This window comes from Gobius niger (genome assembly GCF_951799975.1).
Source record: "Gobius niger genome assembly, chromosome: 9".
Taxonomy (NCBI): Eukaryota; Metazoa; Chordata; class Actinopteri; order Gobiiformes; family Gobiidae; genus Gobius; species Gobius niger.
The window spans coordinates 19,290,049-19,307,741 of NC_136860.1; the positions used below are offsets into that span (position 1 = coordinate 19,290,049).

Below are 17,693 nucleotides of genomic sequence, written 5' to 3' on the forward strand. Positions count from 1 at the left end.
TGTGCATCAAAACATCGACCAAGACATTAGGCAGGTTACTGAATGTTATTCCCAGTCTTTGAACATTGCTGTTGTCATGTAGTTTGCAGTGGATAAATAGCCTAATTTGCCTCAACAACTCCAAAACCAACTACTTTGATCGAAGCCTAAACTGCATGGTTCAGTCAATACAATAGCTAAACTTTTCTGTCAGATCATTCCGCCACAGTATCTTTAGTGCTTTACAACCTGTATCACATCTGTTGAGCCTCCCCCTGGCCTTTTTCTATTGACAGAGCGATGCACAGAACCCAAAAGAATCGAAACGTTCCTGACTAGAGGGCAGGGAGAGAATGGCCCTTTTTTAATAGATATCAAAGGATTTGTCTCTGGGGACGCATGCTTTCACACAAACAGTAGGGGGCGGTCCGCCTTGGACAGATCAGGTCTCTGCAGTGTCTCGACAGCAGCAAATGACTGCCTTTCACTGCCCGTCATTGACCTGGTGAACATTTATCTGAATGAATCTTTTCAGTTCAAGATTAGGGGTGGGAAAACGGCATTCATTAGGTGCTGCAGTATTTTGTTGCATTAAGAGAATCATGTCTGCGTCCTTGTGTATAGTCCTACTGCAACAAGTAAAACATGTTAGTGAGGGCTCGCACCCATTTGTAGAGGCCGTTTTTCTAAGGCCGATGCCGATATTTTGGGATGTTCACGGTCGATGCCGATATGCTCAGACGATATTTTTGACCGATATATTTGGCCTATTTTTCCAAATGTCTGGTCTATAATCCTGTAAAAACAAATATTGGCTGCTAAAGGACTGGCCCATTATATTTCATTACTTTAGGTGATCCAATCATAGTCTCTGTCCCAGCTTTGATTAGTTGTCGTTAGCATTAGCATGTTATTACTAGCTGCGGCATTTTGCACGGTGATCAAATATACAATAGTGCAGGTTAAAACTAACTCAAGGATTGAATTTTCCAGATTCTGCACTTCAAAATGACATGCAGCATGCCCATATTGACAGAGGTTTAGTGAAACTTGTGTTTAACAAACTTGAAGCTAGCCAAGCTTCAAGCTTTATTGCGATGTTTCTCACTGCCCCGAGGCCTAAGGAGTTGTGAGAGGACTCCATTTAAAGACCTGGCTTTGCTCTTTCGGTCCAGGAAATATCGTCTTTTTCCTAGATCGGCCGATAGCCGTTATTGTAAAATATATCGGCTGGCCGATATATCAGCCTCTACCCATTTGAGTTGTTCACCTCCTTGCTCTTGATTTCTGTGGCAACTCTTTCTATTTATCAAGGCTCAGGACTGGTCCAGGAAATACACTTTTGTTTTTACCTCCTCTGACTAATTTGAACCACCATCGATGTTTTTTTTTTTTGCTTTTAACAAACTCAACAAAATATCCTCAAAGATGCAGTGAAGTTCTGCAGGGAGGAGGGGCACTTCTGCACTTAGTAATTCTGACTACGACTGCTTGCATTTGAAATGTTACATTTTGGGAACTAAAAGTTCCATGCGCTCTGATTATCTTGACCCATTTTGAGTGGAATGTATCTTCTATCAGTTTGACTCCTCATTTCATAAGCACAGCTGACCTCCTTTTCAGTGTAGACGGCATGGAGCCACTTAACCCAATAAAATATATTCAGTTAGCAAAATTACCCTCAAATGACTGTGACGCAAAAGGTGAAAATTTGAAGCATGGGGTATCGCTAGCCTTAGTATATTTAGCTTGAATGCTCTTAGCCATTTGGTAAACCTGATAAGTTTACATCATTTTAACAGCTTGTTGTTGAGAGCGGTGGTTTACAATAATGCCATCTATGTTGTCACTCAAAGCACTTTTCATGTATTCTTTATGCGCCCTAAATTAGTCAGAGATGCCCTCTTTAGTCCAGAACTGCCCTGTATCATCAGCCTGACTTCACTTCATGGCGGTTTTCTTTCTTCTGTGAGTATACCGTTCTGGGTGTGTGAAAATCTGGGGTGCACAAGTCGGGTGTGGTATTTGCACCCTGCCTATTTTAAACTCCAAATGCTTCCCCTATGGTTACAGTAATTATTACATTGAAAAATAAAGTAAAGGACACATTACTGACCACAACATCCTCTTTCTTTAACAAGGACCATTCCAACGTCAAATTATCTGCTCCCAGCGTTCAGCTATTTGCAAACATGGGAATGTTGGAAAAACTGCTTGTGTTAGAAAGTTAAAATTCAGAATTCTAACATTCTCATAACATTCTTTCTTATGCTTTTAGGATAACCTACACATTTCAAGGTTAGACCACATCACAATATTGCATTCATTTTGTTTTTCTTGTTGTGCTGGTCTGTTCTGTAATTCAGTGATTGGTTAAGATACAAAGTTAATCTTTTAAAGATGGGACTCGCAAAAATCTGCAATGGTGCTTACTTGTAGTGAATTTGTTTTGCCTAAACCATATGCTTCCTCTCAGCTCCAGATGATCCCACAGATTTTTTTTAGCACTATTAGGAATCACAAATGTCTTTATGTTGCCATGGTTACCGGTCAGGCAGTGTCTTCCAATGGAGAGAAACATTGGTATTCTGCACTCACTGAGTCCTGAATCCCTGCTGGACCCAGTGGCCTGTAGACATGAGACAACAGCTGCCTGCTGCACAGTTGTGAGCGTGGCATGTTTTTGTGCCTGACGACAATCACGACAATCTCTGATGTGCGATTCCACCTCCGGACAACATGTGCATTTGTCACGCTGAGTGATTATGGTGCTAGTGCTCATGCTTGAGGTTTCAGGTTTAAATGAGAGTTTCTGTGCATGTTTTATGGCGTGCTAACTGCTAATGTTTGTAAGACTTTATATAGGGCTGCAATGAAATGTAAGACAGATCGTCACACATAACAGCAATAGCAGGCCGGTGGCCAGTCCTTCGACCCTCGACAATGCTGGCTCTTGTGGAGTTCGATAGAGTAAAAAGCAATGATATCACTGGCACTTGTTTCACTCCGGTGTCTTGACTCTTGACCTTAATCCTCATCAAGAGGAAGAACCTTCTGGACTCGGACTCTGCCCAATACTGTACATCTCATAACGTTATTATACATTGTCTTTTATCATTTGAACTAGACAGAATTGATATTATGCATGTGTATTTAGTAGTTAGTGTGTTAATCAGGCTGAAAGTATTTTATGATTATGATAAACTGTTTTGCAGATTTTCCTGCTTTGTCAGATTTTCTTTTCCAAATGTTGGATTGTTTAAACAAAATAACAAAGGTGATGTCTGTCATGACTTGTCATTGCAGCCCTGATCAGTGCAGTAATTGAACTCCATCACAGGCATCAGCTTGTTGGATTTGTTGTGTTGAGGTTAAGTCGTTTAAGGCTAATCTCTGAAGGCCAATTGATTGGCCTCAGCTCTAAAGAGGCATGTACAGCTGTCATTATTTATGTGGTGGACAGGCAGGAGAACAGGGTACATTTGAAGACAGCATCTGCTCTGAAAAGAATCTGCAAATGCCACTCAAAAAACACTGCATGGTCTCTTTAAGAGTCTCCAAGTCTCCAGTGGTCAGTGTCTGTAATTTGATGGAGCAGAGTTTTGGGCTAACATGGAGTCTGGAGACAACAGTGGAGTCTTGTGTGATGCTGACATATAGAATACAGAGGAACATCCTGCCAAGGATGTTTTCTCTAATATTCGTATTGATAGTGTGAAAGATTCTGGTTTAAATATTATTAATCACTTGATTTTCAAAAATGTGTCATATTGTAAATATGAGGTATTTCCTTGAATAGTTTCATTGAAGAAAAAAAAGAAGCTTATTACAATTGACTCGTTTGGCAACTGAGAACCTAATTATTTTCTAATCAATTTAGAAATGCATGAAGCCACCTTGTAATATACACATGTCATGTTCACTATGAATCTTTAGGCAGGTCATATGCATATTAAGCACAATATGAATCTAATTATGTGACTGTTCTTTGTTTTATTAACCTCTGAGTATTACTACAATTATTATGGCACCCAGATGCCTCGCACACGTACACAAACACTCTGTAGGTAAGAAGACATCACAGTAATTAAGCCAATCAAGATGTCAGCTGCAACATCAGCGAGCTGCTGGTTATGAAGACACGTTAGCTTCCACATAATTAACTGACTCTAGTCATTAATTCCTCTATAAGGCACAGTCCCATCTGGCTGCTGTGATGAGTGAGTCGGGCTTGATGTGTGGATGTTTACCTGGCCTACCTCTGATTCAACAGCTGTTTACACATTTCACATGTTTCACTTCATTGGGAGCCCCAGTGTTTTCACAAAATCTGCATAATGATGTGTATAAAATGCACTTTTTTGGTTTTGTTTTGAATAGCATTGTTATACATTAAATATTGCCTTTTTCTGACCCTAAAAATTAGATCACTCAATTTAATATTAGTAATTTGTGATAAACTTTCATACACAACTCCTCATATTGAAACACTTTGCTATTTTATGTTTTTTTTCTTTGAGTAAATGACTTGCCACATCTGATTTAGAAGCCAAGCCATACATTGACTTTACGATCCATTTACAATATTCAAGTTAGTATGCTATATTTTGTGTGTCCCTTAGGTTGACCTTATGGAGAGTAGTCTGTCCCTGTTACACTTAATGAATCATCTAATTAACCTATTGACTGTCTCCTTAGTCACAGATACAGGCCACCACTACCATGTCCCGACTGTCCCTGCTTTAAATGTGCTGGTGGACAAATCTTTGACCAGTGCAAAATCTGTCCAAATCTATCTGTCTATTGATTTTTTATTGATTTTTTTTCAGTAGTAGGTATGGTAAGGTATGCCATTAAATTGTAATAGCATACATTAGCCATGTTTGTGTTGCTGAGAAATTAATTATTTTAGATCCATTATTCTGTCCTTCAACACACACCAGAGTCTAGTGGGGTTTGAATAGAATAATGGATCTATAAAGGAAAACAACTCAAATTGGAAACCACGTTTTATGTTTTTTTACTCATTAATTGTCCGTGAGAGTATATACTACGCTGACAGAAAAGGCAAAGGGAGAGAGGGATATTGTACATCCAATTACACAATAGAGATCTTTTTTTTTCACCCAAACTTACTTACTTATTAATACTGTTTAAGTGGTGCTAGCCCGCAGTTAGCTTTGCCCGTTAGCCTGTTTGCTCCTTCTTCGTGATTCCATTATTGTGTATTGGGGCCTCCGAAACAGTGCAGGGAAAGCTGCAAGTGTCATTTTCTGGCCAGAGACATCGAGGGAGATGAAAGACCCCCCAATCATCCCATTAACACTTGTATTACCCCCAGAGGGACTACGAAAAGGATTTATCAAGGTAAACAAGTTACTTAGTACTGCTTTAAAAGTGGTGCTTTTCGAGTTTGGACATTATACACCTAGCCATAATTTAGCTGAAGGTCTATTTTTGACCCTTTTTTTGCTCAATTTAGTCCTAATTCGATCTGGACAGTCTGCCTGGTAGGACTTGAAAGCTCTAAACCACTGCATTGGACAATAACACAGGACTTCATGCTTGAATGTTAAGTGAATCTCCTCCCTGTGAGTGACAGTAATCCCAGCTGTAGCGCTGTGGTGCCTGTTAGCCTAGCCAGCCTGGATCACATTTCACTGCAGGTTTCAGCAGACACAGTGAAATAAGGGAGCCTTTTCTGGTAATTCCCATCACCTTGAATACCCTTAGACCCGTCCTCCTTCATTAAATCAAGGAGAGGCTTAGAGCATGTAAAAATGACACAAGAAATCTGCTTTAAATTCATCTGGTACTTTTGTGAACAGTGCATGGTAATAGGCTGCTGCTGCTTTTGTCCACTAATGATCCCCCACACCAACAGTTAGCCCCGTCTAGTGATTTATGGTCACTCATGGGAGGTCCCTCCACACACCAGCACAATGACCACAACAGCTCATTTAATTATTCCTTATGCCAAATCAATACGTTTCGAGTAATCCAAACAACACAGGGTTTGCAGGATGGGAAGGGGGGCCTAGCCGACGGATGATGCTTATAAGGGAACCACCTCCGTCTCACGTCTATTGAATCCAGGGGCATTATTTTCATGCTTTGTCCTTGCGGTGCCTGAAGGGATGACTGGTGTGACAGAGTAGCCTTGACAACTGTGGCGACCCGATCACCACCTTCGCTTTCACTCGCGCCTGTCACTTTTCATCTGGTGCCTTATGAAAAGAGACAAAGGCAGAAAATAATATTTCACCAGTATATTATTCAAAACGTGTGTTCTGTGGCCCTGTCCAAAAAAGTCCATGTCACCCATTTATAGGTGGACAGCAGAAAATCTATGCTTGCCTACATCTTTTATGCACATTGGCTGTACATGTGTTGTATATTTTATTTATATTTCCCTGTAAAGAAATCTGTCTCTAAACATTTGACTCATAGAGCAATGAGCATCCAGGGTATCCATGTCCTGTTCTTGAGCAAGGATCGTAGTTAGGATGATTGGAGATTCTATTCTTACAAAAAAGGTCCAACATGATTACTTTAACGCCATTGTGATATTTGGATGAAATATAGTAGCATGTGGAAAATTTACCCTGATTCGCTTCCAATATTATTACACTGTATTGTACCCTTGGTCTTTACCGCCCTTGTTTGCTCTCTATTATCAAAGTAGTGTTCAAGTGTCATACAGTACGACCACTTGCGTCCTCATTATTGTTGCTAACATATGCGTAGCCACACGTCCGGATGAGCAGTGAGACAACGCTGGTAATTCGACAGGATTATCATTCGCTCTCTCTCGCGCGCTCACAGCGCTGGAGTCACCCTGGGAACCACTGCGGTGCATGACCTGAATATTAATAAGGCCTTGATACCACTGACCTCCCCGTCCTCCCATTTGCTTACAGTAGGCACATTCTGGCATATGCAAACAGCCTGGCTGGCTCTGCGTAGAACAAACAAATGCCTAAAGGAGAGATAGTCGTCTTTATAAGCGGAATCATTTAATTATAGTTATTGATAGCATTCATGTTAGAGAGCATATAAGGATTTTATTATTGCATCATACATTTATGATGCAGTGAAATAACTGTGACCGAAAATATAGTCTTGCAACTATTGCAATAAAGTGTGCTACAGCTGAGCTACAGTAAGCACTTCAATAAAACCAGAAGGCCACTTTAGCGTTCTTCCCTTTAAATATCAGGTTCCTGTTGTGCACCTTTTCCTATTAGGTACATTTTATATATACTATATGCATGTTTATGGAAAATATTACGGGTATACATTTTAGTCTCCATTGTGAAAATCTCAGGAAAAATTGCTTTGATACAACTGTATTTTAGTATGTTTAGACACACTGGTAGATTTGTGTCTATTTTTTTCCAAGTACATTTTGTTCAAGACAAAAGTCAGTTTCCTTTTTGACAATACTTTCAAATCCAACATTTTCTACAGCTCTAAGCTTGTTTGTCTGAATTGATAAGCCTCAGCGATAGCCGGAGTCTAATACCTGACCTTTTCACACGTTTTTATTTGCTTATTTCCTCGTTCAAATGGCTCTTTCATCACTAACCTTAATCTGCTTCCTGCAAGATGTCTGAATGTCAAAACCAGGACATCTCCTACTGTGTAAAGACTGCGGTGTTATCTGTCAAGGTATAGCAGAGCAGTGGGGGGCACAGTGGTGAAATGACCCCCTGAGAAAAGAAGAGGATACATCACATCTTTAAAGCTCTTCTTATAGCATCTATTGAATGAGCTTGTATTCAACACGAACCATTGTTATTACCAAACCAAACAACAATTTCCTTTCACACCTGGAAAAGCGTTGGGACGAGCAATATGATGATATAAAATAGAATCTTAATCTCGTCTAGTGACATTCTTCAAATTTGGAGTATAAGTGAAATCCTTATTCAGTTTAATGTAGCTTTACGCTCAAATAAAGACACGTGCCACCTGCTGTTTACAATATATCTTTCTTATTGGTCAGTTTTTGAGATTGTTCTGAGTGAAAGGAGGATTAAACCAATGGCAGTGAAGTTTGAACCATCAGAAACCGAAACAATTTTGCTTGCAGGCAACAAAGAGCTTGTAAGTGCACAAGAATTGACATCACAAGGCAAGATCAAAAATTGTCTTGAAATGAATTACAATATGTAATGAATTTGCAGATTTTGAAGTTTATAATTTGCACTGCCTCTAAAGTTTCACTGTCTATTTTCATTGTATTCTACAGTAGTCCATTTTGGGAATGTCTTGCCTAAATTTAGAGTCCTCTGCTCATCTATCCCCCTGGGTGAAATGTTGGTGCTCACCAGTGCATTGTGAATGAAGCGAACCATACCAACAACAGCAGTATTTAATGTCCAACCTTGTACCTTTTACTGGCCGAGCGCTGTAACCCCTGTACTAGAAAGAGGAGGGGCATTTGGGGGTGCACTGTATAACCAATCTACCCTCAGGAGCTTAGTGCAGCAGACGTGTGTGCAGACATCGCTGTCATCTTTATTTAGCCTTTCCCTGTGAGCCGAGCCGTGGCAGGGTCAGTGTAGCGATACGCGCTTGCTCGCACTCATACACATGTAAACAGTAGCAGCATCCCAAGAGCCAGTGTACAAGTCTAATGAACCTAGAAAGATCCCTTCTAAAGGAATCCAAGCGACCGGATCATCGTTCATGCCTCCAATTGGGAACTAGCCACCTGTGTGTGTGTGTGGACTGCACAGATTTTATAGATCATAATAGGAGGCTGTGGCATTTTCTTGGCCTTATGCGTGATGAAAGAATGTCATCTGCTGCACCAGACGTTGCATAAGGCTCAAACTTTTGTCTTTGTCAGGTCATATCAGGCAGATAGAGCAAATGGAAAAGTGATGTTTCAACAATCACCGCCCCTTGAATTAAAAAAAAGATAAGGTCCTCTATTTTCCTATAATAGAAAGGCATGAAACAGTCTAAAAATGAAATGCTTGGAATTTCCTAACTCCATTTAGGTTCAGAGTCTCTGCTCTTGGATATCAGTGCACTATGAGGAAAAAATATATAACAGAAACGTGCATTATTTGGGAGTAGTTGAAGCATGTAGAATACATGGTTTATAAATGCTGTATAGCCCATAGTCACTCCTCTGTCCTCAGGCAATACAGTAAAGCCCACAGTGAAAACAGCAGAACTTGTGGTCCGGTAAATGTATGGTTTTGTCAGTGTAACAGAAATACCTCAATTTCATTGAATAGATAGCTACTGTTGTGTAGTATGCTGTTTTCATATGCTGCTGATGAGATTAGATTAGAATTAGTTCAATATTCTAATTTTAAACCAACAACAGGACTTATATTGTAATAAGAAGCTGCTTCAAGCGATTTTGTTGAGTTTAAAGTGTATGAATAAGGTCAACACCCTTCACCTGTTATGTCTTCTTTATAACTACTGTTTATACCCTCTCTTGGTCAATAGAGAGCTTGAGCGACCAAGTTAATTTTTGTGGATTATGACCTCAGTCGATCTCTTGGACTTCATTAACAACAAAGATCTTGCTGTGTGGCTGCAGCAATATCACATAGCATCTCTAGTCTGTAACAGCTGCTTTTAATCTACATCTCTCCCGATCTAATCGGGCCCAGAGTCTGAGCCCTCTCCGCCTGGCTCTTGGTCATTTCACTCTGACAACTGATTTATTCAGAACAGTGGGGGTTCTTGGAGGTCAGGGACTACTGTGTACTGCACTGTCTTTCCTTCAAAAAGCCATTTTTGTACAGTACAGTACATTAAATATTCCTGAATTAAGTCTGTTAATGCTCCTGGTTGGTTAATTAGACAAAATACACTGTTTGTAATAGTTATCACTGAGAACCCTTTTTTTTTTTTGGTGAAAATTGACACCAGAGAGTAAAATGTATATGTTATTTTTTTAGATTACAGACTCTCAAAATTGTATTCACAGATTGCATGTGGTTTCTGCACTTATTAGTGAGCATATTCTTGGCAAAAAGGGCGTGTTTTGGCTGGTGGCCCTTCTCCCTGCAGCCGTCTTGTGGATTCCCTCATCAAAGCCATCACCATATGGAAACAGCTGGTCGCCCGTGTTGGGATGGTCTTTGCTCTGTATGAGGCAGCCAAAAGAGACTAGTGGAGCAAAGGACAGGGGGGATTTTATGCACATCACGAACAAAACATGTCACGTTTCAACAATATTATAATAAGCTTTTATCGTATCTGTATTTAAAGCCACTGTGAAAATGCTTCTTGATGTAAACTAGTCACAAGCAAGTACATGGATTTAAATGTGGCTGATCTGTATCTGATGCGATTCTCTTCATGGTGTCTAGTGGTAGATATGTTTGGTGGGAATCCCTGACATATATTTGACCTTGAATAGGATATCTGTGTGGCTTTGTGCACTGTTGCAGTCTCTAAACAAGTATTTAGGACAGCTTGGGTTATCCTAAGTCCTCACCTAAAAACCTTTGACAGTAAGTGACACTGCTAGACGAATCAACGCTGGAGGTCTTTTAACAGCCAATAGGGTAAAGGGCCAAAGAGTATGGAGCTATCTGGGGGGGAGGAGGAGCGTGGGGCAAAGAGGAAGCCCATGGCAGCACTGTGGTTTGTTCTGACACTAACCAACACACTGTCTGACAGGTCGACAAAGAGCAGCCTGTTTTTGTTTATGCCTGCTCTTTTGGATCTCATTTTGTGGCCCTGGGTAGTTGCAGGCATTCAAATGTAATATGTGTGTATAAAATCTGGGTGCTGTGATATACTTGGATTGCAATGTAACCTAATCAATGGTTTGTTGTTGTTGTTTGCAGCTAAAAGCCTCAGGAAAAATGCTTTTGGACCTGGTGTGCTCCCATATGAACCTCATCGAGGGAGACTACTTCGGCCTCGAGTATCAGAACCATCAAAAGATGATGGTAAGTTTGACAAAATCGTCGAGAAACCTCCTGGTAGAGCAGTTGGCTTGCTGCGTTATGATCTCTATTCATGTTTTCTAAACATTTAAAGCGGTACTAAGTAACTAGTTTACCTTAACCTATCCTTTCCGTAGTCCCTCTGCGGGTAATGGAAATGTTGATGGGATGATAGGCAGGGTCTTTCATCTCCCCCTGGTGTCTCTGGCCAGAAAACTACAATTGCAGCTTTCCTGCCTCCGACCCGGAGGCCCCAATACACACTAATGGAATCACGAAGAAGAAACTAACAGGCAAAGCTAACTGCGGGCTAGCGCCACTTAAACAGTATTTACAGCCAAGTTTGAGTAAAAAACATTATCTCTATTGTGTAATTGGATGTACAATATCCCTCTCTCCCTTTGTCTTTGCTGTCGGCGTAGTATTTACTCTCACGGACAATTTGAATAAAAAAACATGCTAGGACACCTGCAGTGGCCTCTAGGGGCATGAGTTACTTATGACTGCTTAAAACAAACGTGTACACTCCAAAGACATGAATGTAGTATTGAATTGATGACTGAAATTGCCCTCCTTGAGCCAGTATCAGTAGCCTTTTTCTGCAGTCACAGTCGATACACAATATGATACAATACATTCTGCATACTAATTAATTTCTATTCTGTGTAGGTTTGGTTGGATCACATCAAGCCTATTATAAAGCAGCTTAGACGTAAGTACATCCAAATCTAAGCTTTGTTGTTAGTTATTGTTTTCACTGACTCTCATGTTTTGTTATTATGTTTTTTCATGCAGGGCCGAAGAACACCATCCTGAGATTTGCTGTCAAGTTTTTTCCCCCTGATCACGCTCAGTTACTTGAGGAACTGACAAGGTAAAATCCCATCTCTTCACATCTATATGTCAATTTTTAGCCTTGTAGTGTCTTCCTCTACATGCCTTCCAGTCGATGGTAAACAAGCTTTTACTCTCAGTTTGTTGATGTAACTGATTTTAGCCGCAGCAAAGCGCTACTGGAGACGCATAATTGAAACATGTGCACTCGGTCCCTTTGGAGCGCTGTCGCTCCTCAGCTTTTCACTTCACATGTCATGGCTGCCTTGTTTACCCATTAAGTCTCTAGAGATGAGAGCGAATTAATGATTTTCTGGTTTGCACAAGGATCAAACTCATTTAACAGGCATATTTTACAGTAAAGCAGTAAAACTAAGATACAAGGGGATTATGTATTTGCATTTTGTGGCAGAGCTGGACATATAAGGGCTGAAGTTGCATGATTTTTGTATAGTTTTTACAGGTCTAAAGTAGCTGCTTTTATACTTAATTAATTGTTAGATGTTTTAGAGTGCTTTGGAGGAAAATATCATATTTTACAAAATGAAATGGCTTGAACAAGGCCCAGGCCAGTATATTGATAACAGGATTTGAATTTAGTCAGCTTGGATTAAGATCAAACTTTCTGAAATCATAATCTTTTCTCTTTCTCATTTGCAGATATTTGTTTGCCCTGCAGGTCAAGCAGGATCTTTCTTGTAGTCGTCTGACGTGTAACGACACCAGCGCCGCACTCTTGGTCTCCCACATTATCCAATGTAAGCCTGTCTTTAGCGCTGCAGATCAAAGTACCAGCAAATCAGACATCATTCTTCTTACTCATCGTCAGACGGCCCTCAGCACGTTGCTCCAAATCGATTATCTTTACGTTGCCATGGTTACTTTTCAATCAGAAGCCCTTGCTGAATGAGCGCACATTATGAGAACACTGGATATTTTTATAACTTGGCATTTCAGAGCTGTAGGATGAGGACTGGAGCTGGCATGCCCAAATGCAACAGATTTTTCAATATTCGAAATGTAGAAAGGATTTCAACTTTTGTTTCAAAATGAAGGGGCTCATTTTATTTGACGTATCTATTCTCAAGAAAGGATAATAACAACAAAAAATACTGAAATTGCTGTGCTCTTTTTCTTAGAATTGATTTGAATCTCTTGACATTTTAATAAAATGTTTTATACTTACATACATACTTATACTTACTATAAATACATTTACAGAGAGGATGATATGTTTCTTTATTAACATTGTTCATTCCTATGTCATAATCCCTCTAAAATGAATAAAGCTAAAGCAGAACAGTGCTTTATGACACTGTTGAACTATTGTGGATAGGAATGTGCTTTTCATTTACAGGCCACAAACTTTCTCTTGCCAAATTGCCTTCAAAATAACCCTTCTCTCCTTTCTTTTATCTAGCTGAGATTGGGGACTTTGAGGAGAGTCAGTGCCGGTCACACCTCCTCAACAACTCCTACATCCCGGACCAAATGCCCCTTATCGACAAGATCATGGAGTTTCACTCAAAGCATATGTGAGTCAATGGTGTGGAACCACTGTAATCTGGATCAAAGGCGCTGTACTTGCAGAACTCACTCTTGTATAGTTTACGTCATCAAGTCAAGGAAACCGTGACGGGCACAAGTCCTTCTCCTCATGCGTGAAAAGAAGTTTTTTTAGCTTGTTCTGCAGAGATGTTTAATTGTGGTTGTATAGGATAGAAACTATATAGAACTATATTAGTATTAGAATCAATTGAGTAATATTTTTTGTAGACAGAGTAATCTCTCCCAGTTGTGTCAGATCCACACAACATTATTGGACAGGACCTGTTGCTGCATTCTTGTGCACTGGACTCTGTTATTGGGCTTTTCTTCTACCCACTTTTCTCATTATAAGACTGGTGCTGTGCTTCCAGGGGAGTATTACTGGAAACTGTCCAGATCTCCTCCCCTCAGTTTATCGCTAAAAGCTTCACAACATTCAATCAGCAGGCAGCCACACTGTATAACTCCCTATTAGCATTAGCATCACTGCTTCTACAACCACTTCAACCAGTGTTCAAGCAAATTCCCATTATGAATTATCCACTCACTTGCAACTCTCTTAACCTCACTGATAAGGGTTGTTGTTTCTGGATAAATGCCATACTGAGTTTAACCTACAGGAGTAGTTGGCAACGTCAGGTTCTGGGGCCAAATCCCAACCCCAGCATACATCCTCTGCCCCTCCCAGAGGATTTTGTGAAATATGACTGCACAACAGCCTGTTAGATAGAATACACAACAGTTAAAATACTAAAAATAAAAATCTGGCAAAGGACACCCAGACCCCCCCTGTTTTCTGGAACAACATTATCTTTTGTACACTGCAAAGCCACAAACACTTTTCTTCAAGTCACTCCACAAAGTCACAATTTTGCTTCGGCATTTTCTATTCCAGTGCAATAAGTTAATCATAAAATGAAAATAGTAACTGTATATTATTTAAAAAAAAAGTACTGTTATTGTATTCATGTATTTGTGGGATTTTCTTTTGTTTTTTGTTACTAGAGGTCAAACACCAGCAGAATCGGACTATCATTTACTGGAGGTGGCTCGAAGGTTGGAAATGTATGGGATTCGCGTTCATCCAGCCAAGGATCGGGAGGGGACGAGGCTGAGCTTAGCAGTGGCACACACAGGCGTCCTGGTCTTTCAGGTTAGTTCTGCTCATGGCAACAACTCCTGGATTAAGGCGCTGACGAAAGAGTCTATACTTGTTTGATCAAGCGCTGTGTTTTAGGATAAGTTTTGGCTCGTCTACGTTGATCCATGTTTTGATAATGAGGAAATCCATTAAATAACAAAGTGTCAATCATGACTAGTTCTGAACAATTACCCCCGCTGTTTTGTTTTCACAGGGACAAAATAAGATCAACGCCTTCAACTGGTCTAAAGTGCGCAAACTAAGCTTCAAGCGGAAACGATTTCTCATCAAACTCCGGCCAGATCTTAATGTATGTGATTAAAGAAAGATACAGTAGAATGATGTAATTAAAAATGCTGATGAATTATTTGTATTAAAATCTATTGCTGGTCAGCAGAGCTCATACCAGGACACCCTGGAGTTCCTAATGGCCAGCCGGAACTGCTGCAAAATCTTCTGGAAGATCTGCGTCGAGTACCATGCCTTTTTCCGCCTTTTTGAGGAACCTAAACCCAAGCCTAAGCCTGTCCTCTTCTCGCGTGGATCGTCATTTCGTTTCAGGTAGCTACGGGGTATTATAAAGCACCTCGCCGCAGGAGCTACCCATCACCCAACAGTCTACCACAGCTCTGCCAGAAAAACCTCATCATTATCTCCCCTGTACTTGTCTCGGCAGCGGGCGAACGCAGAAGCAGGTGATTGATTACGTGAGGGAGTCGGAGTTTAAGAAGATCCCGTTTGAAAGGTAAAGCGCGCTGGCAGCTCTGACATATTTGGTTAATCTCTGGCTGGTTTTGAGTGTGTAAAACATTGACCTTCAACTCCTTATCTGACAGGAAACACAGCCGGGTCCAGTACAACACACGGGCGCAGCATAACATCAGATTGTCACCATTGCCTTCACCGAGACACCATGAAGTGCCAGAAGTTAGTTATTCATACATATACCAATATTATTTATTATTTATTTGTATTATTTTGAATATGTAAATTTGTGTGCAATTTCCACCTCAGTAGGAAACAGGAATACTGTACAGTACAGTAATAAATCCTTTCCATAGTCCCCTGGGGGCAATACAAGTGTTAATGGGATGATTGAGGAGGTCTTTCATCTCCCCCTGGTGTCTCTGGCCAGAAAACCACAATTGCAACTTTCCCTGCTCCGACCCAGAGGCACAATACACACTAATAGAATCACGAAGAAGAAGCTAGCAGGCTAACGGGCAAAGCTAACTGCAGGCTAGCACCACTTTAGCCTTGTTTACAGCCAAGTTTGGGTGAAAAAACTTATCTCCATTGGGTAATGGGATGTACAATATCCCTCTCTCCCTTTGTCGTTTCTATCAGTGTAGTATTTACTCTCACGGACAAATAATGAACAAAATAATGCAACATGCTACGACACCTGCAGTGGCACTTATGGCCTCTAGGGGCATGAGTTACTTAGTACTGCTTTATAAAATTTTGTGTGCTTTAAAGTACATGTATACCCATATTACCATCTCCTGCCCACATGTCGTCCTTAAAGAGGGGGTATTATGCTTTTTTCAATCACATAGCACCAGTCTATAGCACACTACAATGATGACGAAACCCTCGTTTGGTCTGTAAATGCAGTAGATTAAAATAACTGCCTTGTATAAAATTGCTCTCTCAAAATGGCTGTAGCGAATGTCTTGAAATAGGCCTCTGTCTCTTTAAGAACCTCTGACTCTTTCCGACACGCCCCCTCCACATGCTGTCTGTGGCATCAGTGGGGAGGGGTTTCTGCTGAGGAGCAGTGGTTGGTTACTCGGCTGGTGACGAAAGGTCGGAGGTGTCTCCAGGAGGTGGGGGCGTTCCTAGGAGGACTCAGGCAAACCTATCCCTAAAATGGCTGCCATCAGAGTTTTTACAGATTACTCACAAATATGTGAATGTGCCAAGGCAACACTTCAGGCATGTTTTTAATGAGGGAATGACATAATAACATGATGTAAAGCTTGAAAAAGTCGATTTAGCATAATACCCCCCCCTTTCAATGTCTCTGTCTCTTTATCAGCCTGCTGCTCCTGGGGACAGAGTGGAGTCTCCTCTCCGTCATTGGAAGGACTCTGTGGTTGTCAGCGCAGAGGATCCTGCACTTTCCCGGATCACGCGGGCCAGTCCTTACCACCAGAGGAACGGTCACGAGGAGCGGCCTGTATCCCGACCATTGGAGGAGAGCCGCAGCCCCGCAAGACCCACCAACATGGATGGCCCCAATATAGGTCCGCCATCTCGACCTACTAAAACCAGGGGCACTTACATCCCCTTTAGTGACTGCATAGATTTTGATTATAGCATTTCTGTTCGCTCCAATCAGAGTATGGAACAGAACTCGGCGCGCTATGAGGAGAACTGTCTAGGTTGGATGGGATATAGAGATTCCCCGTCTAACATGAGGCATGAGTTCTACCAAAGGACTGAAGAAGCTTGTAGTCCAGTAGTAATGGGTGACCAAATGGGTAGAAATAGCAGCAGTCCTGTCACCTTGCCAATAGTTAAAAGCGCAAAAAGTGTTACGGCTAACCAAAATAGCATCCAAAACGGCTTTGGGCCTGCCCCTTCTTCTAACTCTAACGACATTAGATCCTCAACTACCCCAAACCGTCACTCTCGATCACAAAAAGCGCACAAACATTTAAGTCAAGAAACGCGTCCTTCTTTGTCCAGGGCAGAACGCATGGCTGCACTGGAGCGTCGCATGATGGCCAATGGTCTTTCACCAGGTAGAGGCAGACACAGGCATAGGCGCTTAAGGCAAACCGGCTCCAACCACATGGGCGTGGTCCAAATAAATGACAGTTCCCCGACCAGCGCGTCGGAATCGAGCGAATCTGAAATGGATAATTCCCGGGTGAACTCAGGCAGCGCGGTGACGTCTGGGAATCCTGTGGAAGCTCAGCAATCTTCCCCTCTCCCCAGAAATAAGTTTTCCTTTGGGAGTCTTCAGTTGGATGAGGAGGCAGATGAGGACGCATGCCAAGCCTTTAGCGATGATGAAGTTGGACAGATCTTTAGCTGCTAGTCTTAGCTACATCTGCATTTAAAGCTTTCTCGTGTTGGCCCAATGGAGCGGGAGACGTATTGGTTTTGTCAGGCGACATGTTCATAGCGGTTGGCTTAAGCTTAGCGCTACCTAAGAAAAGAAATCACTGCAGGAGCTTGGGTAAGTGGTTCTTTTTGTAAGTGTTGCATTGGTTATGAGGCAGAATATTATACTCAGGGTTTTATGGCTG

At 41.3% G+C, this 17,693-nt stretch overlaps 1 protein-coding gene across 3 annotated transcripts in view; it reads left to right on the forward strand.

The window, feature by feature from the left end:
• Positions 1-17,693, forward strand: part of LOC306967990 (FERM, ARHGEF and pleckstrin domain-containing protein 1-like) — a 46,134-nt gene that overhangs the window by 18,508 nt on the left and 9,933 nt on the right. For all 3 annotated transcript variants that reach the window (XM_079563217.1, XM_079563215.1, XM_079563216.1), the window contains exons 3-13: positions 10,809-10,913; positions 11,580-11,622; positions 11,706-11,784; positions 12,405-12,502; positions 13,165-13,279; positions 14,298-14,445; positions 14,648-14,743; positions 14,831-14,994; positions 15,110-15,178; positions 15,270-15,360; positions 16,475-16,682. In XM_079563217.1, coding sequence (XP_079419343.1) covers positions 10,809-10,913; positions 11,580-11,622; positions 11,706-11,784; positions 12,405-12,502; positions 13,165-13,279; positions 14,298-14,445; positions 14,648-14,743; positions 14,831-14,994; positions 15,110-15,178; positions 15,270-15,360; positions 16,475-16,682 — 1,216 coding nt within the window. The remainder of the gene's footprint in view (positions 1-10,808; positions 10,914-11,579; positions 11,623-11,705; positions 11,785-12,404; positions 12,503-13,164; positions 13,280-14,297; positions 14,446-14,647; positions 14,744-14,830; positions 14,995-15,109; positions 15,179-15,269; positions 15,361-16,474; positions 16,683-17,693) is intronic.